Source organism: Thunnus maccoyii, chromosome 10 (assembly GCF_910596095.1).
Source record: "Thunnus maccoyii chromosome 10, fThuMac1.1, whole genome shotgun sequence".
Classification (NCBI taxonomy): Eukaryota; Metazoa; Chordata; class Actinopteri; order Scombriformes; family Scombridae; genus Thunnus; species Thunnus maccoyii.
Window position 1 is genome coordinate 30895468 of NC_056542.1, and position 26036 is coordinate 30921503.

Consider the following 26036-nt stretch of genomic DNA (forward strand, 5'->3'; position numbering starts at 1 on the left):
AAAACGGGACTAAAAGCTACTGTTGGAGAAATGTTTGTCTTTCTGCAGCAGCAGCCAGAGCACTGATGTTATTGCCTGATATTATCTTGAGCTGCCCCACAAGCATGACATATGTAAAACAATATACTGTACGTTCATATCCAGATCACACAGTAGAACCAGATGTGAGTTTTAGAAGCTACTGGGCTGAGCAGGACTGTAAGCCCCCAACCCAACCACAGCTTCAGTTAGAGATTATGAGGAATACAAGACTGCAGACTTACAACTACTGCCTCCTTCCAGTGTTTTTCCATTTTTTCTATCTTCTGAAATTCACAAGCAGCCCTCTGCAGATTCCAAAATACAATAAGACTCCTGATAAACCTGTAAGATATACTAAGGCAGTGAATGACCCACCATGAGAAACACACTGACTATTCAGTATTACTGTGTCAAAAAATATGTTCCAGTGTATAACAAAGAAGGGCAGTCTCCACAGTTGTCATATGCATACGACAATCCATGTCAGAACTCAAAGGGCCATGCGGATTTAAAAGCTGTGTAACTGATAAAAGGGGAAGCAGCATGGTGTGAGGAGCAGCCTGGAACAATGACTGTGGCAGCTGACCCATGAATATGGCTGCCACACGAGGGTCAAAAGCTTTTTTAAGAGCTGTAGTCATTAGTGCGACTACATACAAGGTCTCATAGGGATTAGGCTGCATTCCAGTCTGCATGAAAACGGGTCCTGAAACCACTGTTAATACTTCTTTTCATGCTGTTTCCTTGCAAGGTGCTGTTATAGCTTAAATATTCCTTCTACTATTATAAATAAAACATAAAATGAGCCTATTCGCTGTCTTCCAGGAGTCATATGAAAATATTAATAACAATTTCATCTCTGTGAATACAGTATGAAGATTCTGTAGCTTTGGCCTTTGCTGATGTGTTTAGCCTTAGCATAAATGAGGGAAGCAAGGAGAAACCATAGACTGTAAAAATTAATGGACGTAGCCACTTTGACGTCACCCACTGATTTGTGGACGCCTTGAGTTTGCATTTTGACCATCACCATCTTGGATGGACAGAAGTGACCATATTTGGACAAGAGGGTTGAGTTGACCCTAACACTAGCTGCTAGCTTGGTTAGCACAGTGCATTTACAGTCTATGGTTAATTGTGATAATGCTAATGCTAATTTTCACTAGTGAAAGCCATTAAAACAAAATGTACTCACCGGAAAAACTGAACATCGAACTCCTTTGAGGATCTTTTAGGACCAACGACCAATGAATAAGACTTTTTTAGGCAACCAAAATGTTACAATTAACTTTCATGAACAGAAAACACACTGAAATAGCAACATCCACGGCTATACACTGTGAATCTGGGGTTATGCCATGTTAACATTATCTAACCAATGTTGTTGCTGTGGTAGCGACTTGTCAATCACAATCTAGCCATGCCTTAAGGCATACCCTGGTTTATCATCTATTTTTCTCTAAATGGGACCATAATTTACAAAATGTAAACACATTAGAAAAATGTTTGCTGAGGTAATAAATCAAGTGAGAAGTACGGTCATTTTCTTATAGATTTCCATATAATCAGACTTCTCTTCGGAGCCAGTGGAGTCGCCCCCCGATGGCCATTAGAAAGAATGCAGGTTTAAGTCACTCCCATATTGGTTTCACTTTTCAGACCCGGAGCTACCCACTTGGGAGAAAGTGATTGCCAAATGTGGAACTGCCGGTGGAAAAAGTCAGATCCTTTACTAAAAGATATACTACGCAGGATTTGTTAGTTGGTGTTGAAGTAAAACGTTATTTTCTGATAGTTTCATAGCAGTTATGTTCTAAAGCACAAACAAAAACGCCCACACCTCTGCACAACCCTGCAGGAAGGTGCCGCATTTCCTGATTTCGTGTGAATGCAGAGCTTCATCCTATCCACTGTGGCCTCTCTGCTCTGCGTGTGTGTGGCTCAGCCCCACCTTTTGTCAAGCAGGCACAGACCTGCTGCTCTTTATACACAGAGAGCAGAGCAGAGGAGAGAGACAGAGACAGTGATGTAAACTGGTCGATACGCTACGAGTCCTGACCTCACACCCTGCACACTGTTATTGGCTGAGGGCTACGCACCCACTGCCTCAGAAACGTCCTGAACACAGCAAAATAATAAGAAAATAAGAAAATACAGGTAGAGGGCAGAGTCTCAGATAAATACACCACCACACACTTCTAAGTGATGATTGAGAGGGATTACTTTTGCATGAGTCTCTACATTGTTTTTAAGCAAAATGAATGTCAAATTAATGTAGTGGAGTGGGAGTATAAAGTAGCATCAAATGGAAATACTCAAGTAAAGTACAAGTACTTCAAAATTGCACTCAAGTACAGTACTTGAGTAAATGTACTTAGTTACTTTCCACCACTGGGAAGTGCATACATTTACTTAAAGCTGGAGTGCGGGACTTTTGTCTCCCCCTTCTGGCAGTGAGAGTAAAGGGGGGCGCTTAACCCTGTATTTTCTGATGGTCCACTGGCCCACCAGGATTTGTCCCAGTATGCCCGATGGCCAGTACACCACTACTGTTGCGGCTGAAAAATGGTAAATAAATTGTTTTGAAATTACCATGAAATTACTCGTTTTATCATCAGAATTTGATCCATTTGGTCTAATAACATTTGGAAAGTCTAGAAGAGCTGCACGATTAACAGCCAAATGGCCAGTGCGGAAATGTAGCATCCGATGAGATTTAAAAACTCTGCAAACTGTGAAATACAGAGAGATTTATCTGGCAGTGATAGGTTTAATCAGCATTGTGTGAACTCGTTTGGCAAGGGCTTGAATGTAACGGACATTCATTTATATGTAAAAGTTCCTCACTGCAGGTTTAAGTACTTTGCTGAAATACAATTTGGAGGTACTTGTACTTGAGTTATTCCATTTTGTGCTACATTATACTCCTACTTCACTATATTTCAGAGGGAAATATTGTATTTTTTTATTCCACTACATTTACTTGACAGCTACTGCTTAGGAAGAAGTTACTTATTATTATTATTATTATTTGGTTAAAGTGAATACATTTACTCAAGTACTGTACTCAGGTACTATTTTAAGATACTTATACTTGAGCATTTCCATTTTATCCTACTTTAAACTTATACTTAACTACATTTCAAAAGAAAACATTGTAGTCTTGCAAAATACTCAAATTAGTTCCACTGTCAGCTACAGAATTAGCATAATACTGTTAAATGCTAAAGCATCAGTAATAAAAAAAAGTTAATAAAGCTGCTAATACTATAATACTGCACTTACTATTTTACTACAGTAAAAACTTGAATGTAGGATTTTTATTTACAGTAGATTTACTTCTACTTTTATGTAAAATGTCTGAATACTTTTCCCAACACTGCTGCCAGCGTAACTCAATAAAAAGTTTAAAAAAATAAATAAATCTTACAACAACTCCAAAGCTGTAAAGTGTTCTCCTGCTTCTAGCTGTGGGTGTACTCAACACACACGCTGATGAAACTTTGATTGATTCTCAGTTGATTTTTAAAGGCCCTGCACACACACACACGCACGCACGCACGCACGCACGCACACACACACACACACACACACACACACACACACACACACACACACACACACACACACACACACAGGTGATTTCACTTGTCTGGCTGATTAGAGCTGATCTCACAGACCTGAGAGGGTGTCTGATTGACCCCCTGCATGACTCTCCTGTTAGTTTTGTTTCACCTCTTGAGGTGGGACAAATGACACCTGTATCATTCCAATTTGTTCAATGAATCTGGTGACCTCACTTAAATCCCAGAATAGTTTGGCACACCTTAGCTGATGTCTAATCAGCCAAAATAACTGAAAACACCTGTGTGGTCGTGCAGGACCTTAAACTTATATACCATATGTACACTGAAAGAATGATCAAACACTCATTTTTCCTCCTGTCTGTCCATACTGGCCGTGAAGCGAGACAAGCGTCAAAAACGTAGTCGTTATTCTGTGCAAAATGCATTACAAAATTCATACAAAGGTAAAATGGACATTCTGTAATCAGAATCAGTCAAATCAAGTGGGTATCTTCCAAAGTTATGGTGTTACAAAATATGAATTTCCCACTTTCTGTTACCATTCCTCCACTGCAGCTCAGCAAGGGAACACTGAAATCATATAGAAAAGAATTTGCACAAAACAGACTTTGGAAGTTATTCACTCAATCCAGACTGCTAAGACTTCATATCAGTGTCAGCTACACATCCTTTACACTGTAACTAGTAGGGATCACTTTATGGTCAGTATGGACGGGAGGAATGATGCACAGCAACCAGCAACATTTTTCACATTCACTGTATTTGAATGTAAGTACTGTACAGAAATAGACTTAAAAAAAACCTGAACCTATCCTTAAATGGCTAAAAGCAGATGTCTCAAAATGTTGAACTGTTCTGAACCGCTTTAAAGAAAGAAATAAGACATTTTACAAAAGCTTGGCCGTTGCAATGGTGAGATTGTTTTTATTCTCATAAAGCAATCAATGTAGTGTATATATAAGATTTTTTTCTATAAATATAAAGGTTCTCTTCATAGCAAATGCAAAGGAAATTACTTCAAAGCCATGACTATTGTAGAGCCGTCAACACAATAAAAGGATTATTATGAACCGGAAGCACCGTGTGGAAGAGCATTTGACAAGAGCACAAGTCATGATGTGTGTGTGCGTGCATGTGTGTGTGTGTGCGTGTGTGTGTGTGTGTGTGTGTGAGCCGAGCTGCACTGACAGCAGCCGCTCTGCATTTCAACACAAGGCTTCCTTTCTCCTGCAGTGGAAGACATGCAAGCTGCTGGCTGCTCTTCAGTCCCACAGTGCAGACACGCAGCTATGTTCACCAGGATCAAATTATCCTGCAGATCAACCCAAGTCTCCTCTCAACAATAACTGACATATTCATCATCCTCCAGTTTCGAAAAATACATGGGGAAAAGATGAATCAAAAATGTGTTGGGTTACAAACATTTATGATTATGTGCATGATAAACAAGCTCCGCTGCTATCATCTCTAGATATGATCATATTTTACAGTGCCATGCTCACGTTTGGACACCTCTTAAGCTTTTGAACAACGTGTTGTTCTACAGGACGTTCTGATTATTCTAATGAAGGTTATGAAAATGATTGTAAATATGCTATTCAAATATAAATGTCTTTTATGAATGGACAACCAGAATAAAATTAGAAAAAAAAATGTGAGTGCATTTCCTGTCAAGTATCTGAGAACATAAACTCCATTCAAAGTAAGTTGAATGTATTTGCAGATTGGAGAATATGATCATTGATTTTTTTTACTATCTAGACCCCAAAGATGTCCAGAAATGACCCTCATGTTCCACCATATTTTCTAAAACTGAACTCATCCTTCACTCTAAAAAAAAACACATTAAAATTCTACTGAGATTCATTATTTACTTTAGCTGGCAATAAAAGACTAAATTAGTCCAATTCTGGATGTAGTCAGTGTTCAAAAGCTTGGGACTGCATTAAATGTTAACGTTTGATCAAATATTTCTCACTGACATATTTAATCTCCAGGCAGGGTTGCGACTAATGATTATTGTCACCGTTAATTAATCTGCAATTATTTTCTCAGTTAGCTGAATAATCTTTTTTTTTCCCCTCTATAAAAACAGATTTTCAGTTTACTATTAGAAGACAGAAAGAAGCAAAACCTCATTTGTCATCAACATTTAAGAGGCTGGAACCATGTTTGGCATTTCAGTTCTACTCTCATGATAAAAAACATGCACCTACTCTGCACACAGTTTGTTCATTTTGGTAAATTAAAAACACATAAAATGCATCAAATTTGCTTATTAGTGTGGTGTGATAGAAAAAAAAATCTTAAGATGAGTTTGTGGCAAAACAAGGCTCAAAGGATGTCCAGTTATTTCACACAGCACTGTGTACATAAAAAATGACTATTAGGAAATGTGTTTAAACACACAGAGGTTGTCTGCTAGATTTATGTTTTCCAGCTTTGTGCTTTAACATTCTCACTCCAACTGCCATGATGGGCTGATTTTTTTTTTTTTATATTTTATGTTCCTACAAATACAGACCATAATTCTGCTCTGAATTAAAAACACATCACTGTTATAAATGGCCTGACTGGTGTTTTTTTGCATGTCTTAGCCCTTTTTTATTACATATTACATGTACTTAACAGCTGATCATTTTTAACATCATACCCTGTTATTCTTCCTGTCAGGCAGCCTCTGCTTTCAATTCATTTCACCACAGTAGAAAAATCAACCTGCACAGACTTGATATTTGTCAGCTTATACATCTGTGGACAACTTCTCTGCTTTCACTTGGTCGCAGGGAAGCCTTTACAAATCAATCAGAACAGAACCTATACAATATTAAGCATCGCCATGATGAACACTGTGCAAGAGTATTAACTTAAGGAAGTTTCAAGTGTCTGTGGGTTGATTTTCATATTGTAGCGAGAGAGAAAAAAAAGCCAGTTTCCTGAAAAATGTGCCTGAGAGTATGTAATACTGCACAATACGCCTGATTTTCAGAACTAAAACATGCAAAAAAAAAAAATCCTGGTATGGTCCTTCAAATTGACATGATACTGTGTGCTTTACTTGGAAAGGAATGTTTTAACTGTTGGGCCCTGAGGTACAGGCCACAACCATCTGTCACAATGACTCACATTCACAACCTGTGCACCGTTTTTTTGTCCCAGACTGCTGACATTTCCCTTCAGACACAGGCAACTGCTGCTCCACTGTACAACAGACACAAAACTACAGCTGGTTAATCAGGATAAGAGGGAGCCACGAGGAAGCACTTGGGTTTCACGGGACTCTGCTTAGAATAGACCCACCGCTCACAGGCTGTTCACTGATCAAAGACACAAACACTGAATGTGAAATACTCCCAGTGGTGACCACAGTAAGTCAGGTCATGAGACCTCAGGATCCTTGATGGTCAGCTGGCTCTTTGTGATGATTAAGTACAATTCCATTATGTCCAAAGTATGAAAAAAAGTGTTTGTTTTTTTTTTTTAAAGAAAGAACTTTTAAAATCTTTAAATACAAATATATACTTACAAAAATCTCACAAATGAATATGTACATTAAAAAACATACCGAGTGTCTCCTGTAAGTCCAAGAAAAATCAAAAAGAAAATAATAAAAAGGATTACCATTCAGTTTGTCACTAAGCAGTCTGTGTGAATCTGTGTGAAACCACATCACACTGTGGTCTCACCCTGTTTACTGTTGGCCAGTCTCGTGGAAAACCTCCTCCAGGAGTTGAGGGTCTTCCCAGACCAGATCCAGAAGCCGGAGGTGATGCCCACAATGAGTGTCATGAGATACTTTATCATGAAGACAGTGAAGTCGGGGCTCATGTTGGGGTGGTTCTGGATAGGGCACGGCACGGCGTACGTCTTACACGTCTGGCTGATCCACGTCCTCTCCCACTGCTCTCTGAAGGCCTGCTCGTAGAAGTAGCAGGCGATGACGATGGTAGCCGGCACGGTGTACAGAACGCTGAAGATCCCTATCCGCACCATCAGCTTCTCCAGCTTCTCCGTCTTGGTGCCGTCGTGCTTCATGATGGTGCGGATGCGAAACAGGGACACGAATCCTGCCAAGAGGAAGGAGGTGCCGATGAACAGGTAGACAAACAGCGGAGCCAGCACGAAGCCTCGCAGGGCGTCCACGCTGTTGATACCCACGAAGCAAACCCCGCTCAACACGTCCCCGTCCACCTGCCCCACAGCCAGGATGGTAATGGTTTTGATGGCGGGCACGGCCCAGGCTGCCAGGTGGAAGTACTGAGAGTTAGCCTCGATGGCCTCGTGGCCCCATTTCATCCCTGCTGCCAGGAACCAGGTGAGAGCCAGGATCACCCACCAGATTGAGCTGGCCATGCTGAAGAAGTACAGCATCATGAAGAGGATGGTGCAGCCCTCCTTTTTAGTGCCCTGCACCACAGTCCTTATATCATTGTCAAACCTGTCATTGCAAACCACCTTGTCCTCCAGTAAGAACCCTGCAATGTAGGCGATGGACACCATAGTGTAGCAGCCGGACAGGAAGACAATGGGGCGTTCAGGGTAGCTGAAGCGCTTCATGTCCACCAGGTAGGTCAACACTGTGAACAGAGTGGAAGCGCAGCACAGCACCGACCAGATGCCGATCCATATCCTCGCGAATTTGAGCTCCTCCTCGCTGAAGTACATCATCCCGTGAGATCTTTTCGGCTCACACGGTGCACCGCAGTTCTCCTGCCCGAGGAAGCGGTAGTTCAGGTAGGGGGGCACCCTGAGCGAGGTCGGGCACCTGAACTGACCGTTCACGGGGTCAGGATAGATGCGCTCGGTAGGGTAGGGGCCGGGCGCGTCCGGCTCGGTGCGGTCCGACATGTTCTGCCCGACGCACAGCTCTCCCGCGCCGTGCACCGGGAAGGACTCGCACGCGAGGGTGTCGGGCCACTGGAAGCCGAACTTGTTCATGAGCGCCTCGCAGCCCTGCCGCGCGCGCTCGCACAGAGAGCGGCACGGCGGCAGCGCCTGCTCCAGCACCGTACACACCGGCGCATACATGGAGCAGAGGAAGAACTTTAAATCCGGAGAGCACTGCACTTTCACCAGCGGGTAGAACTGGTGGACCTCCAGCCCAGCGTCCTCCTGGTTGGTGTGACCCAGCAGGTTGGGCATGATAGTCTCGTTGTACGCGATGTCCGTGCACAGCGGGATGGAAATCGGCTGGCAGAAGCCGTGCTCCGGTATAGACATTCCCCGGTCACCGCCGCCGTACTGCCCATTTACTCGAAAAATCCCCACGTTTAGGAGCAGAATGAAAAACGATGAAGTCAAAACCGTACGAACGAGTCTGTTGTAAACCATAGTGAAGAAGTGACCGCTGCCGTACTTTCTATGTGTTGCTTCACTAACTTACGTTACCTCACCGGGCAGCAGGCTACTTCCCTTTGTTGGCGTCTCTTTGCGAGGTAAAAGCAGCTTCTTCCAGCGGAGTGTCACCGCTCCTTTCCCCGGCTTCTCACCGCGCCGAGGTGATGTGAGAATGTGGAGGGGGGAAAAAATCCCCAGTTTTTAATCACAAACTAGGATTCTCCGTTTGAAATCCACAATAATAAAGCGTATTCCTCCAGGAAAGAGACGGACGGCTCCAGCCTTCAGTCTGCGCGACACAGCGTCAGTCTGCTGCTCCAACCTGTTCTGCTCCCTCTCTCTCTCCCAGTGACGTCAAGCACAGCAGCATCACTGTGACTTCCGCTCCAAACTTTCTGAATACAAGTCTCTGACACGGTATTCTACTAAACAGGTTTGAAACCTCCACTATAACTCCGATACAATCATTATCTTCAGTAGCACGTGACGTTTGTCTCAGCCTGTTTATGTTGTTTGCGTTGTATTAATTGTTTTAACACAATTGTGCCAGAACACCTTTGAAAAAGTTTTGGAATCTGATATTTACCAAATTTAAAAAAGGGACCGGAAAGAAAAAAAGACAGACAGTATTTAGTTATCAATAACTTTCCCAACAATATCAAAATTAATGTAAAAACTGGTCCAGGTCTTAATACTTGACCCCTACAGTGAGGGGATCTGGTGGCTCTGTTATGCTTTGGAGGGCATTTTGCTGGCATGGTTTGGATCCACTTGTCCCCTTAGAGGGAAGTTGTTGTGAGTCATCACCTTTATCCTATGATGAAACATTTCTATCCTGATGGGAGTGGTCTCTTCCAGGACGACAATGTCCTAATCCATAGGGCATGAGGGGTCACTGACTGCTTTGATGAGAACGAAAATGATGTGAATCATATGTTATGACCTTCACAGTCACCAGATCTCAACCCAGTTGAACACTTATGGGAGATTTTGGACTGACGTGTTAGACCGCACTCTCCACCACCATCATCACAACACCACATGAGGGAATATCTTTTGGAAGAATGGTGTACATCCCTCCAGAAGAATTCAGACACTTGTAGAATCAAAACCAAGGTACATTGAAGCTGTTCTGGCAGCACATGGTGGCCCAACACCTTACTGAGACACTTTATGTTGGTTTTTCCTTTAACTTGTCATCTGTCTGTATATACAGAACCAGTGAAAAGTTTGGACACACTTTCTTATTTTCTCCTTCAAGGGAATGGGAGGGTGTGTCCTGGTATATACTGTATATACACACTCAGTATTTATAAAGGCATTAAAGCCAGAGTTGCAGTTGCAATAATTAAGAATCGTGTAAGGTGTGTGTTTATCAGTTTAACTACAACTGCACTGACATGCTTCCTGTTTATTCCTGTCTCACTCTGACTAGCTTTACACACACACTCTCTCTCTCTCTCTCTCTCTCTCTCTCTCTCTCTCTCTCTCTCTCTCTCTCTCTCTCTCTCTCTCTCTCTCTCTCTCTCCTCCCTCTCTCTCTCTCTCAGTGGGACCTAACAGATGGGGGGTTAGGGAGGGTCTGCATTTTTCCCAATGTTTGCCTCGATTGCAGCGGTTCATTTCAGTTCACTTCTGTACTGTCACTGCTGGATGAACAAGCACTGCCAAGTCTTTTAAAGGAGCAGATTCACACTTCCAATCAAGTATATGTCATATTTTCGAAGTCCATTTACACATGTGGGCATGTTTCATGCTGTACAGAGTACTGTACAGAGATGAGTGGAAACCAGTGAGGGCCTGGAACAGACCAAATACATCCACATGGTAGCATGGTTTAGCATTTGTGTGTGTGTGAAGCCTTATAGTGATTTGTAATAAATTTATAGTAAATGAGAACATGCAAAGTCACTACTACTGTTTGCTTTAAGATAAAACTCAGTAGATCAGTAACTGTAATTCTCTCAAATTGCTCTCAATTGTTTTTTTTTTAATTTTTATATAATTTTAAATATATTTTATAGTGTGAAAAGCCCATACCTTAAAAGATCCAATTCTTTTAAGTATGATATGAGCTTTTGCACACCCATAATCCACTGCACATACACAATGCTAAATGGTTAGAAGATTCCTAGAGGTCATTATAGAAGCCCAAAAAGATTAAGATTTCAAGATCAGCTGGATAATACAGAAGCCAGAAGACAACACAATACAGAAGACAATGTTTGCAATAGAACTAAATGGTAAAAACAGGACTACAGTCTGTTTTAAATAGAAATCATTCAATGTAAACTATATTTAAATCCAATCCAGTATAATCATCTGTCATCAGTTCCAAACGTTGCCAAAACATTCGTAACCCGCCATGATTGCTGTGGTTGTAAATGAGTTGCTCACTTATATTAATGGTTAATTATCTCAGAGGTTGTTTTCTTGTAAAAACAAGATGTTTATCCCATTATCTCAAGAAAATGATGTTTGTTTTCCTAAGATAACGAGATCATCTCTGAGAAAAGGACTCTGTTTTCCTGATATAAAGATACATAGAGATAATTAAAGGATAGCGTCACATTTTTTCAAGCCTATCTTAATATAATAATTATTATTATCATATTATGGTTGCAGTAGTTATTGCTGTAATGTGAAGAGATCTCTTACCAACAAGAGATTCTTCCAAAGTTTATCTGAAGTTAATATCAGGCTTCAGCCATCTGAGTTGGACAAATCAAGTGAGTTTCTTCCAAATTTAGTCTTTTTAGTATTAAATTCTCCTCTTTCTTTATGTCATATTGCCTTCCTGAAGCCTATAAGCTTTGATTTTAGAATGATTTTTTTCCAGAATAAGGATTACTAGTTTTGTGCCCCATCACTTGCATTGAGATTGCCTTAAGAATAAGAATCTTCTCAACTAGTACAGGCAGGAGGAACAATTAAAGCAACCAATAACTCTTTAAATGTACATACAGACATGTGAGTATCGTTCTTGAAAAAATGTGAACTTATCCTTTCATTTGTGATCTTGAGATAATGACTTAAATGTAATTATAACTATGGTTGTTCTTGGCTTCCACAGAGGACAGACAGGAAACATTTTGACAACCTTTGGAAAGGATGACGGATGTGTAAACGCTGCCTGCATTAGATCAGTAGTTTATATTTTATGTAGAACAGCATTCAGACACTCATCCTTTCTTCTTTGTCTTTAGAATCTGTAAACATATTGAGAGATATGTCTTTCATTTGAAAGTTCCATTAGATTGGTATAACTATGATAATAATAAACTTTATTTATATAGTATTTTCCTCCACAAAGTTACAAACTGCTTAACAGAAAAGAAGAAAGACTTAACAAACAGCAACAGTCTTGGGACGTCTGTAGATTTGATAAATGAACTTGAATTCCTTCCAGCTGACAGTTCAGGGAGTCAGTGAGTGTCTGTGTCAGGTTGGAAGAGCTCTATGTGCCTTTAAATTTCTCTCTCTTTTCTTGATGTATTTTAATGTTTGTCTTTCTCTGTCCATTTGAATTTTAAATGAAACGGTTCATCTCAAATGCCTATCCGACATAAATTTGGAATTAAGTATGTGTGATACATTGCTAGTCTGTGTGTAGAAAAAAAAAAAAAAACAGTTTGAGAGTATGTTTTGTGTCATTTCCAAGTACCAGTCGAGACATAACTTCCTGTAATCAGTCCTTGCACGAAAAATCTGTTTATTACTAAGAAGGCAGAAATCAGCTGAAGGTGGAAAAATACATATGATCCCTAATGTAGACAAGATGAGAGCCAGGCTTTCCAACTGGCACTGTAGTCTGTCTGTCTGTCTGTTAGCAGGAGAGAAGCAAAGAGTGTAAAATGCACACTGACATAGGAATGCTAGACTTTCTTCCTTGGGCTGTTCAGAGGAGAGAGACAGAAGAAGTGCAACCAAACTAGACACAAAAAGACACAATATGGGGTATAAGACACTGTATAGTGTGCTTACGGTAAGTATTCCCCAAACAATCACACCACTGTTTTTAGATGTTTTAGTACATTTATTATAAATCATGTATGCTGTACATTATTGAAACAGAGAAGTCCTGACATCACCTGCAGGCTAGCTTCCAGTACCGTCAGTGACCATGCTATCTATGTCATTAAGGATGTCTTGCATTAGAATTCTAACAATTTGTGATTTTAAAGATCCCCTCCAGACATGTTTTGGGAAATAAAATACTCTGCTTTTAATAATAGTTTGTGTCCAGTATGAATATAAAATGGGTTTTCCATTTAAAAAAAAGTTAAACTACCTTGTTAAAATTCTTCAAATGACATCAACTCCTCATCTCTCACTGAAAAATCCAAAATCTATCAATATGAAAATATTGTTCATTTCAAAAGTTTATCTATTACTTATCTTATCACTGTAAAGTCCATTGTCAGTGTTTGTGCACTGGAGGCTTCAAGTTTCAACATCACACTTGTGAAGTTGCACATTGAACTACAATTGGCTCCAAACTAGTTGTGATGCCACAAATCCTGCTTGTAGGTAAACACTTTAAACTCAGATTTAGGGTGAGCACAGACAAACTTTCACCCTGTAGTAGCGAATATGTGTCAAACTCTGCTTAAATGTCCAAGAGAAGTAACAAGAAGCAAAACACTATTTTGAGTGGAAGGGGGACTTTAAATTTAACAATTAATGTGTTAATAAAAAAAAAAAACCCAAAAAACCCCCTAAGCCTCCTGATGATGAAATGTGTCGTCCTAATTGTTGTTGAATGTAAGATTTCAAACTGATCAGCTGTAATCTCTGCTGTCTAAAAAACATTTTCAAATTGTAACGAATTGATTGTTGACGTGAACTTTTTCAGAAATGGGTTATTACAGTAACTTCAATATGACATGAACATAGCATTAAAGGGCTACTACACCGATTTAGAGGGAGGAGTCCAAACAATCCTGATGACATCATCACAGCTTGGGTTTGAGATTTAATATTTTTGACAGAAAGCCTGCATTACAAACTAGGGGAGTGACATTTGAAAGACATGGGCATTTACCAGTCAGGAGGGTCTAATGAAATATGTCATTGAGTTGAGTTGCATTATGGGAAATGAGGGATCCTAGAGACGAAAAGTCAGGATATCTCAGCCTCTGCTGCTTCAGTTTCTATCATTCTTTCTTAAATACTGTATATCTCTTGAGAATCCCTCAGACTTTATGGAGGTGTATTACTTCATCTCTATAGTCATGTTAACCTGAAAAGGGTTATGGGAAATGTTCTTCAAAGGCTGCTAAAAACAGAAATATAAATCAAACAACATTAGATGGTTACTCTCCTTATCTGGATACATGGAATGAACCTCATGACTGCACCGTAGAGCATAGTTGTTGCAGGGTTGGATTTTTAGTTATATGTGATATAAAAAATTGAGTGATTTTTAATTATGTTTTCTTAATTCTGGAACAGAGCCTGTAAACTATGGTTTTATAATTTTTGTTTGTGTGTTTGTAACTTTCACTGAGCCACTGGTTTTAAGTTCATGTCACGATGCTATGAAGATAAATGCAGAGACTTGAAACTTGCTTGAGTTACATTATAATCCATCACAGTGAACAATAAGTCTACTTGTATTGTTGTCAGTTGAGTTATTGTCACATGGTAATAGAGTTATAAATGATTGACGTAAAAGGAGGCACTGCATTATCCTGTAACAAAAGCATAACTTTGACAAAAAACTAGTTTATATTCAAATAAATACAAACCAAAGGCAGCCTGGAAAGTAGATGAAAAATAAAACCTTACGATATACTTCAGAAAATGTTGTGGGCCTCTGTAGGAATAAAATATCTGTAATTTATTTTCCCAAAGTGGTGGAAACTGGAAGAACACACCCTGTCTGTCCTGCGGCAGCCAGAGATCAAGGCGGGAACTTGGCCTTCCCTTGTCTCCACAAATGTGATGTATCAGAAATGGAGTAGGAAACGGAGAACAGGAAACTTCAGCATGAGGTGTTGTAACAGCCACAGGCATTAGATCGACAGCAGAGTGACAGTCAGAGCTCACAGACATCTGAAGCATTAATAAATTTTTATTTCAGGTAAAACAACATTAAACAACATTTACAGAAGGACATTACATCTTCCATAATAACATTACATACAGGTCGTAACAAATAATGCGACAGCTATTCTACTGTATACTATATTGTTTCACTTGATGAAGTGACTGTAGACACTTCTGTTTTCCAAACCACTTGTGAAAATGATGTTTTTTTCAGTGCAGCATACAAAAAGAAAAGTAAAACACCAGAGAAGCTTTGTTGAAAAAAGTTGCAAACACAGATTCATTGTTCAGCACAGCAAGGATGCACGTTGGATCCAACCTTTTCCCAAATCATACCATTTCTGTCCACAAGATAAAGCCAAAAAACGCCAAAAATAGATGCGTTTCTATTCATATATGATTTCTCTTTCATAACATTAAGGGGACATTTGCAACCCTGTATACAAACATAGTGGAAGCATCACTTCAACACTTACATTATAACGGCGTTTCACCATCTCATCAGTTCCTACCTTTGATATTTCTGGCATTATTATTGTTTCTCATTTTTCCTGTCACAGTGCTTAATGTGCAATTTCACCAAGTCTTTCCATCACTGGACTTTATTTGAAATATATGAAGAACATTCAAGTTTGAACAGAGTGCCTTCAGGAGCTCTGCCCACACAGGACTCAAAAATATAAGTTTTTGTACAAGACTGCAGGCTGCCAAAGCTCCACAGAAGTAAGAGGGTTGGGGTGGGTGGGGAGGGAGGGAGGGAGGGGGGGGGGAGAGAAACGAAGCAATATGTGCCACACAGAAAGTGCGCACAAGGAGAAACATACCAACAATAATTATTCAGCTGCTAATACTGCCTGCAATCCCTTAAAGCCACACAAGGCTGGGCAATCTTAGCACAGCTCCATGGTATTAACCCTCTTCTGTCACGCGGCTTTACTGGCATTACCCACCGCCTCTCCTCCCCTTTTTTCCTCCGCACAATCACAGCCCGGGGATGACACTGAAAAGCCGCAAGATAACTTCAAGTACAGCGTTTCTACGAGCTCTCCTCAATTTGTGGTAAAGGTTCAAAACCGGGGACGGTATTTACATTTGTAAGGAAGGCTGGTTTGCTCTGCATCAGTCAAAGCAAGGGCATATATATATATTTATATATTTATCATTAGGGGCAAAGCAAGTGCATAAAAGTGACCATACAGGCTGGAATGTAGGGCAAACAGGATTTTCTTTAAAGTGCATTTTCAAAATGCTATTGGGGAGAGTTTAGCCCATAATTATTTATTTTGCCTCAGAGCCACTAGTCTCTATGGTCGAAGAATCTGGATTGGAACACAGTTATAGTAAGATGTCAAAGACTCCAAATTCCTTCTTTTCATTGGTTTTCCTTCTTTAAAGGACAAGTTCGGACTTTTTTCAAGTCTATCTCAATCATACTGTATGTATATGTGGGTGACTGTAATCATCTCCTCTCTGAACCGGTAGTGAAGTGATTCTGTTGTTGAGTGATCATACTGTAAAAGATGTAGGATAAGATCCACACTCCTTGTTCCGTGCAAAAACACAATCAAAAGCTCCAGACTAGTATTTAGCAGTCTGCCAAATTGAAATTCCCTCTCTGCTCTCTCTCTTCAGACAGGTGTTTCTTCCTGAGCCAGCGTGGAGTCACATTTCTTGGTAGTTGCATGCTGCAGTTGATTTGGCTGACTCAACCTCCAACTTCCCTTCACTGTGGCCTGCTCTGCTGTTCCTAATTAGCCAATCACTAACATGTGTATTTAAAGCCAAATTAAGTGGTTTCTGACCACTAGAAGGCCTAAACCCTTGATCAACTTGTCATGTTTTTATGGCTAACATGTAAGCAAACAACTTCCCGCCTACATCTTGAGAAACAGAACAACATGAGCATCCAATCCAACAGAGGTGTGCACGAATCCAAATACGTTATTTGGCAAAGCACAAATAGTGGGTTTTTTTTACAAGCATTTATTTTGGACAAATATTTTAAAAATTATTTATTGTCAGGAAGAAAAAAAAAACCTATGTCAAATACCAGCATGCAGGTCTGGTTTGTCTAGTTTATTCATAAACTACTACTTTAACACTTTAATATCCTAAAATCAAGAGTGTAATAAAAACAAAAACTGGATTTTTACACCTATTTCCACTTTTAATATAAATAATTTTGCTGCCTCAACAAATAGAAATACAAATACAAATACTGGGCTCTCTGCACATCCCTACAATCCAAGCCACCTAACAAATGTAAGTCCAGTACTGTTTGTCATTTGCCAACTGTGGTTTGGTCCAGCAGCTCCTGAGAAAAATTGTGGAGTCATTCTTAAAGAAAAAATCTAAATCCTCTGGTTACAGCTTCTCAAATGTAAATATTTTCCAAATTCTCTGACAGTAAACTGAATAGCTTAATGTTGTGGACTGTTGGTCGGGACAAAAGAAGACATATGAGGACGACATCTTGGGCTTTTTCACCATTTTCTGACAATTTATAGACCAAACAACTTATCAATTAATCAAGAAATAATTGACAGATTAATCGATAATGAAAATAATTGTTAGTTGCAGCCCTAAACTACCTTATTCGGCTAACTCTGACTGCTGAATCCTCAGATTATCTTTGGCTAAACTTTGAAATGCAGGTTGGCACGGAACAAGGAATGTAGCTTTTTTTTTTTTTAAACCACGTCCTACAGTGTAGTCACTCTCAAACGGCATAATGTGAGTGTTGTACTAAGATAGACTTGAAAAAATTTAGAACATATCATTTATTGTGATAGACTGGCAAGCAAATACCAGCTGCAGGGGGGCGTGGGGGTGGCTGCAGGTATATAGTGAGCAGTAGCTGACAGGACTAGATGGGTGCAAGACATTTTTTTTTTCTAGCAGGCAAGACATCTATATCATGAATCCGCGTGTGTGTGAGTGAGTGAGTGTGTGAGACGTCACTGAGCGACATGAGAAATATCCACAGTGTCCACTTATCCAAGGTGTCATATTTGCAGCCTCATCTCTTCAGCTAATCAACAGTGCAGGGCCAGTATTATTGGTTCAGCTGATTTCAGACTGATTTCAAAGCCATTGTATTGATAGTACTTCACAAGGATCACCATACTTCTACTCCTACTCTACTTCTGCTGTACTCAGGGGGGTGGGAGGGGGGAGGGGGAGAGGGCATGAGAACACATGTCAGTGGTGAAGGGACTGATCAAACTTATTCACCACTTACACTACACATACTGCACACACACGCACACGCACACTGCTAATCAATTATCCCTACACTCTCTCAGATTAGGAAAACTCCAGATTAATCTTAATATTTGACTCATCAACTGAACAAAAAAAGTTGAAGTTATTGACTGAGATGGTGTATTTGTGATAGAATATTGCAGATCTTTCAATGGTATCAGATAAAGTGGAAGGGAGGATTGTCGTGGGCCGGATGTAACAATAGGCCACACAGCCTATTGCCTTGGTGTTTTACCTTTTGTACATTAGCTCATATAAATGGATGGAAGCACCAATGCTTAGCTATTGCCCATGTTTAAGATACACACACACACACACACACACGCACACACGCACACACACACACACTCTCACACACTCACTTACAGCTGTTATCCATTACAGTATTGCGTCTATATTGTTACGCACGCTGGTTGGTGCTGTCTCTTGTTATGTTACGTGTGCACCGTCAACATCTCCAGCAGAGATGATTTATGTTAGAGAGGCTTTTCAGTCGCAACACAGAACTCATATCAGCCTGGTCTGGTTCCATCATGGAGGTCCACTGGAAGATTAAAGGATTATTAGCATTTTGTTTGGGATATCATATCATTTTACTCACAAATTTAATTATTTTCATGTGTATTCATACGTGAAAAGTTGATTATAGTCGTTAATTGTATTGCAAATAATTTCACTGTTTAAATTATTCTGAAGTGAAAATAAAATGAACATGGCATTAATAGACTATGGAAGCATTAGAAGAACTGGATACTGCCTGTTCATTACATTAAAAGTTGTTCACCAAGTGTCTACATGAAAAAAAAAAGAAAAAGAAAACTCTCTTCCTGGTTTGCTTCTAGTACCTTCCACTGACCTCAAAGATAGCTTTTCTAGCCACTGGGAAAAAATCATGGTGCAAAGAGTAATAACTGATGTTATTTGCTGTTAAAGTTTTATATAATCTTATAGTTTTTAGGGCTGTCATTGATTTAAAAAATTAAATCGTTAATCACACACTTTGCTGTGATTAATATTGAAGCTTGTAATAATGGATATTACAATGTAAAATCACTGAATTAATGTAGTAGCAACACCAAGGAAGTAAATACAGATACTGTTGTTTAAAGCATCTTTTTAACTCTGAACACAAATTCTCTCCTGTGCACTACAGATTTCCAATAAAACTTGACTGACTTGATAAAAATTGACTGTCAGCTTAAAAGGCATATTTCTTCTATGCACTAACAGAAACAACAAAACCCAGGCCTTTATGTTAAAGTGCCAGTTGAATTTCAAAAGGCCATTAAAATTAGATATCAGTTTAGGAGGCAATTTTTTTTTTTTACTGTATATGCACTAATATAAATAATTAACAATGATAAATGTGTTCCATGTTCAAGTGCCAGTTGAATTTCAACAAGATCCACAATAGTCCATCAAAATATGAAAAAACAAACAAGGAAAGATTGTGATTCACACGTGGAAGACACAGAGAGAGAGAGAGAGAGAGAGAGAGTGTGTTCAAAGGAAGCCGTTTTCCCTCGCCAAAATTTAGCCTAACTTTGGAGCGTTATTTAACGTCCTTCCCAACAAGCATGTCATGGTTGGTACCAGTGGATGACTCAGGTCGTCTAGTTTCATATGATATGATATGTATCTGCATTCTAGCTTTAAAACTGAGCCAACTACAGCCTCTAAAAGACAGTAATCGCATTAATATTTTGAACATGTTAAATATTTCAAATTAATTAAAAAAATGAATGTGTTAATTTTGACAGCACTAATAGTTTTATAATCAAAAATGTCTTTTGGGCCATAACGAATTTTTTGCTGCAGTACCACAGTTGGCCACTGGGGGAAAATAGCAGCTGTTGTAAGGTACCTGGTTCAACTTTAACCTATGCACTTACTGTAGATGTGCACACAGTTTTACAGTGCAGTTCATAAATCTCAGCAATGAAGTTCTGTTAAGTGAGAGGAATAATGATCAAAAATTACAAAAATAAGACTGTATAGGTGTCCAAATATACAACCATAACCCAATCAGACTAGCAAATAAGGAGAGAAAGAGAAATATCTGAAAAAGATCAATATGTTCACAAACAAGTGCTAACCTCTATGACCTACTACCTACTAAATACTTTGCTAAATGCTTTATAGTGTTTAAATCAGATGTGTGTACCAAGAGTGTGACAATTATCGTGCAAATACCACAGTTAGCCGTCTAAGAAGCTAACATTATCTTAACAGAAAATCAGCCACATGTACCAGTCATTAAATTATAACTTCAACCCCAAAAATTGATGCAAATGAACAGTCTGTTAACTGAAATTGAGTCAGCTGAGTTTTTAGAACTCTTCTCAGCGACAAAAGAACCGGGGACCTCCAATATGGCCGCCAGAGAATGTGTTACACCACCTGAAAGCCCTCTATCATTTTAATTATTGTCTGCGGTTCCACCAATTAGACTTAAACCTGATTAGAAAGAAATGAAAAACTATTTTTGATTCTTTATTCTTTTAACTGACTGCATTATTTTTGTTTTGTAGGTGTATTTTATTTGTATGCATGTCTCCTGTATGTGTGTTGATTTCTGTTTCGTGGCGAGAGCGGTATAGTGGTGAGAAGATGTAGCAATATTAAAATTGTCCATTATATAGTTTCTAGATGAGTATATCGTACATACAAATATACATTCTTAAATAGGAGGCTAGTTACAAACACAAAACACAATATGTACCAATAGTAAAGTCCTTTTGTTTATATTGTGACAATGATATGAGTTATTGTAACCTTATAAAAAGTAAACAAAATTTGCAAATGATAGCCTGAAATCTTAAGTAATCATCCATAATGCACACATGCATCCGTATCTATGCTCCCTTTCTCATGCATACACACACGCGCACACACACATACGCACGCACACGCACACACACACACACGCACGTTGTGAAGGTAATAAATAAAGAGAACTGGGGCTCTTTCATTCGTCTGGATCCTCCATCTCAGCATGTTTGTCTTCATCTTTTTTTACAACAGCCACCTGAAACACAAAGAGACAGCACACACAATACGTGTCATTAACATGCAGTAACATACAACTGACACTGTCTAATATACAAAAATAATCACATTTCATATGTTTCCTTGCAGCTGGAAATCACAAGTCAAGTGAAACAGAAAGGAGCAGTGGCTCAAAGTTTGTTATATATGTAATATCATTAAGTGATGCTAATAGTACTTTACTTGTCCTTCAGTGTGGGGATACAGTCATTTTGTACAAAAATGCATATAAAAGATGATGTGAAGCTTATATGAGGCTTCAGCAGTCTGAGTTATTCATATCAAGTGGATATCTGACACATTTACAGTCTTTTTAGCATCAAATTCCCTCTTTGTGTTTCCTCGGACAGTGTTGAACTGTGGAGGACTGTGGATTTTGTCCCCCATCACTTACATTGTAAGTGTATTATGAAGGGATCTTCTAATGGTCAGTATGAACGGTAGGAATGATTACGGCAAGAAAAAACAATGTCAATGTTCATTTGGGCTCCTGACTGTTGTTTTAAGACAAGCTTGAAAAATTTTGAACATGTCCTTTAAGACCAACTTTTTCTGTCTTTTGTTTCAGACACATCTTAGCCACTGGACTCTCCCTTTAAGGTCTGATGTTTCAAATAAGCCCAGTTAAAGGAAGAGTTCAGCATTTTTGGGAAATGATGAGCCCAGCTTAGCATAAAGGTTGGAGGGAGAAACAGCTAGCCTGCTATATGCCTGCTAACACCTGTAAAACTTGTATCTGGTTTGTTTATCAGTACACTTTTGTGTACAGAGGCTTTTCTCTTCTGGACCATCAGGCCATCCTGAGATCCCTCGCTCTCCCTCATTCCAAACATATTTTCTTCTGTTTACCCTGTGATCAGTGCGATGAAACATAAAATAGTTGCCACTGTGATAACTTTCTGGAGCGGTCATATCCTGTCTGTTACAAACTGCTGTGCGGTGCTTTGCCGTCTGAAAAACGTTTACATGCATTAATCCATTACTCCAACTGGACTTCCTGGATAGTATTTCATGTCTCACCGGTACCTTAAACAGCACGCCTCCACCAATGCAGGCAACACAGGTCTGCGCTTACTGCCTGCATCTGTCAAACCTGAGCTACAGCCAGAAATGCTGCACAGAAGTACTGCGTAGATGGACAAACTGTTGTTCGTTTAGGAAATAGTTCCACTTTGTAACTCCCTCTATAGCTGCAAATTGTTGTTTTCTATTCTAACATTGTGAAGTATTTTGAAGTTCAAACATGAGGAAAGAAAGAGACGAACGCAGATGATATAAAGGCAGAGTGGAGGACTAGGGTGGGTGAGGAGGAGAGAGGAGGAGGTGGAAGATGACCAAGAGGGAGTAGAGGATGAAGATGAGGAGGAGGAGGAGAAGGAGGGAGGGAGGCAGTTAAAGATGAAAGGGATGAAGAAGAGGATGGTGAGCAAGAGGGAGTAGAGAATAGGGAGGTGGAGTACAGGAGGAGGAGAGGATGAAGAGTAAGCGGGAGCAGGAGAACAAGAGGAGGAGTGAGCAGAGAAAGAGGAGGAGGAGTATATGAAGAAGAGGAGGGAGCTGTGGACTAATAAATAATGCATCGCCTCTCTTAGGTCCCTTTCTATCCTGACTTTCCTCTTTACTGCCTCATATTCTCTCTCTCTCTCTCTCTCTTTCTCTCTGTGTCTCTATGTCGTTCGCCCTGCCTTTGCTAATCAGTTCCCAGTGGAAGCAGGCCTGTATATGCCAGGAATTTCAAATGTTGGATGAATGCCTCATTTATCTGCCGCTCCTGTAGCTTCCTGACTCCAAACATGCACATACATTATGTGTCCATGCGTGTATGCACGTACATATGTTTCTGGACTTATATGCATGTGCATGCGATGGTGAGTCCAATAGAAAATCAGTATCATATGACTTTCTTTTTAGTAACTGCAGGTGTCTGGAGGCAGATAGACCTGCTACGGTGCCCAGGGCAAAAATGAGTTGTAGGCCCCTACTGAGCTAGTTGGTTGTTATTTAATAAAACCAGTGCAGTGTCTGTTCAAAGCGTGCCTGTTCGGAACGGGCAAACTGCTTGGCCTCTGGTATTGCTGCTTCAACGCATAGAATAATGAATACTGTTGATGTGAATGAGTATATACACCAACAACATGAAAGAACCTAATATTCTATTATACACATGTTATAAATAAGTACTCTAATGTAAATAAATGTTCTTTTCTTATTTCAAGTAAAATAAGGGCTGCATTTAAAAATAAAATGCATACCAGAGAACTTTTGAAAAAACATGGATGGATCATATTGGGCTCTTAGATAGTTTTTTTCTGTGCCTTCAGTTCGGATTTGAGTGAGTATGTTTGCTCAAAACATCTGTGTTTGTCTTGTAGTGGCGCTTCACGATCGCTGCAGTCTTGGAACATATGAGACAAACTGTGACAAACATGTAAGAGTTTGTCCATTTTGGATTAAAAGCTGTGTTTTCGCTGTGTACTTTTCTCGCTTTAGAGCACGCCATGTGAAATTACTTTTCTCTCACTCGCTTATTTCTCTGACTGTAGTCTCTCGTCTCTTCTCTCCGCTGTGTGTGTCTCGAGTGGCAATGCTTATTTGTATGCACAGATTTGATTGGCTGAGTAGAATCACGGGAGATGATTTACGCAACTCATCTGAGTTTACTGGGCAGCTGAAAAGCTGCGCCAGTTAAAATAGAAACGCTCTGTCGAAATTTAATGATTCTCAATAATTTATCGGTTATAATGAGTTTTAACCTTGCATTTGATTCTCATCACTGCACTCCCTTGGGCCCTCAGCAATACACCTGCCAAGTGTGAAGTAGATCGGATGAACAATTGTCGAGAAAAGCGAAGGACATACAAACAGACTAACGGCGAGTACTTAACTGAGTACTTTAAACTGAAAAATTAAAGGTGTCAAAACTAAATTTTTACACAGGGCCCCTCTACAAGACAGGACCCGTGCAGGAGCCACCTTTCTGGGTCTTATCTTCTTATCTTTTCAATTTGTTCTTTAGTGGAGCTGACAGGATCAGTCATATTAACGTTCAAGTTACAGAAGCCCTCGAGCAGCCGTAGTCATAATGACCGGAATGAAGGAATTAGATGATTTTATTATAGAACGACAAAGTTTGCGTAGGGAGGAGGTCGGGGTGGATGGTCAACAAAACATTGGACTGATCACGTTGTTTCCTGTTTCCAACCATCAGAACTTCTGTGTGTCAGTGTGGAGTACATGAACCAATGACGTATTTTGTCGTTTCATGTGACTTGTTGGCATATTACCAAACCACTGTGCAATAAAACATATTACCACAGTAAACCCTGTAGCCCCGGGGCAGCTTTAAGAGGTTGGTAAACCAGCTTTGACTGAATTCTCTTCATATAAAAAAGCATTGAAGGTACATTGACTTCCTTGTAATATATGAATGTAGGGTTAGGGTGGGACAATCATGGGGGATCATTCCAAAATTTGGGAATTTAGAATTAATTTGGGAGAAAGGAAGTAAAGCTAATTAATGTTACTACAGAGTATGCTCATGTGCTGGAATGTTGGCAAAATTGAGTGTGATAAAATTATGAAATATGATTAAAAAAAGTCCTCCATCTAGTTATCAGACATTTTAAGCTTTTACAAGGTTTCCTCACATCACTTATTAACTTTTTAAAGAATCAAGGAGAGGGTTCGTGCACCCCATCAGCTTTATTTAACGTTCTATAAAAATATTCATTTAGTTAGTGTCCTTTTTATTTCACTGTCCATTTGTGGTGTTAATAAATTCATCATTTAATCAGCTTGTTTGAGCATTTTTGTTTCTTGATTTGGTTTTAATGGCCCTGCACATCCAAACAGTTTTCATTTATTCTGGCTGATAAAAATTTTGTTTAGGTTGGCAGGTGATATTAAGTGAAGTCACTAGACTTCACCTACTAAAAAATATGATAAAGGTGTCATATCTCCTGCTCTAACAGATGCACCAAAGCTACCAGTAAAGTGAGAGAGATACCAGTCCAGCACAGTTCGTACAAACCAGCACAGTCAGCACAGAGAAGAGGTCTAATCAGGCACAATAATTAAAATCACCTGTGTGGGTTTACCATGGGTGTGCAGAACCTTTACAATCAGTCTCAGGTTTGAACAAATCACACATTTGTCTTTATGAAAGCTGCACATCCAGAGTCCCAAAATAAAAGATGAAATTTAGGAGTTTTGAAATGATTTACCATTTAATGATTGATCCAAAACCAGGAGGATGAACATTTTAATTTATGTGGCCTTTTCAGAAAGGCATTTAAATACCATTGTCTCTTTGGTGCGCACTGGTGACATCTGTCTACTGACAGGCAAACTTTTTAAGAACATCTTGTGGCCTTTAGTTGAGTTTTTCTTTGTTCTTTCTTTTGTGATATAGGAAAAAAAGAATAACTGTACATTAACAGCTTACAGAAACACAACAGAACAACTTAACAGAAAACGTTTAAAAGACATAACTCAGCTGTCAAGGTCAAGGTCATTGCAGCAGTACCTCTGTGAGGAGATAGAATAGCAGTTTGTGTCAAAGGCAGAGTGTCATCACTCCTCACTCATACACGCTATAAGCTAACAAGGAATTCATTGTTTTTAAGGGATGTGATGTTCTAAGAACAGATGTAGGCTTCCGCTCTCTTGGGATCAAAGAGCACCAAGAAGGTGTGTGTGTGTGTGTGTGTGTGTGTGTGTGTGTGTTTG

The 26036-nt window shown here is 39.6% G+C and overlaps 2 protein-coding genes across 3 annotated transcripts in view; both read right to left on the bottom strand.

Annotated features, from left to right (window-relative positions):
* Positions 1-4505: 4505 nt before the first annotated feature.
* Positions 4506-9271, bottom strand: fzd1 (frizzled class receptor 1). The gene has a single exon (XM_042425006.1). It carries the CDS (start codon positions 8937-8939, stop codon positions 7278-7280), a length of 1662 nt encoding a protein of 553 aa, XP_042280940.1. The 5' UTR covers positions 8940-9271; the 3' UTR covers positions 4506-7277.
* A 7923-nt stretch (positions 9272-17194) lies between these two features.
* cdk14 (cyclin-dependent kinase 14) overlaps positions 17195-26036 on the bottom strand; it is a 202693-nt gene continuing 193851 nt past the window's right edge. For both annotated transcript variants that reach the window (XM_042423787.1, XM_042423789.1), the window contains one exon: positions 17195-21288. The gene's annotated coding sequence lies outside the window, so the exon portion shown is untranslated. The remainder of the gene's footprint in view (positions 21289-26036) is intronic.

Bases quoted from the DNA above. Each gene is read 5' to 3' on its own strand.
- fzd1 (XM_042425006.1), bottom strand. From the start codon at position 8,939: ATGGTTTACAACAGACTCGTTCGTACGGTTTTGACTTCATCGTTTTTC.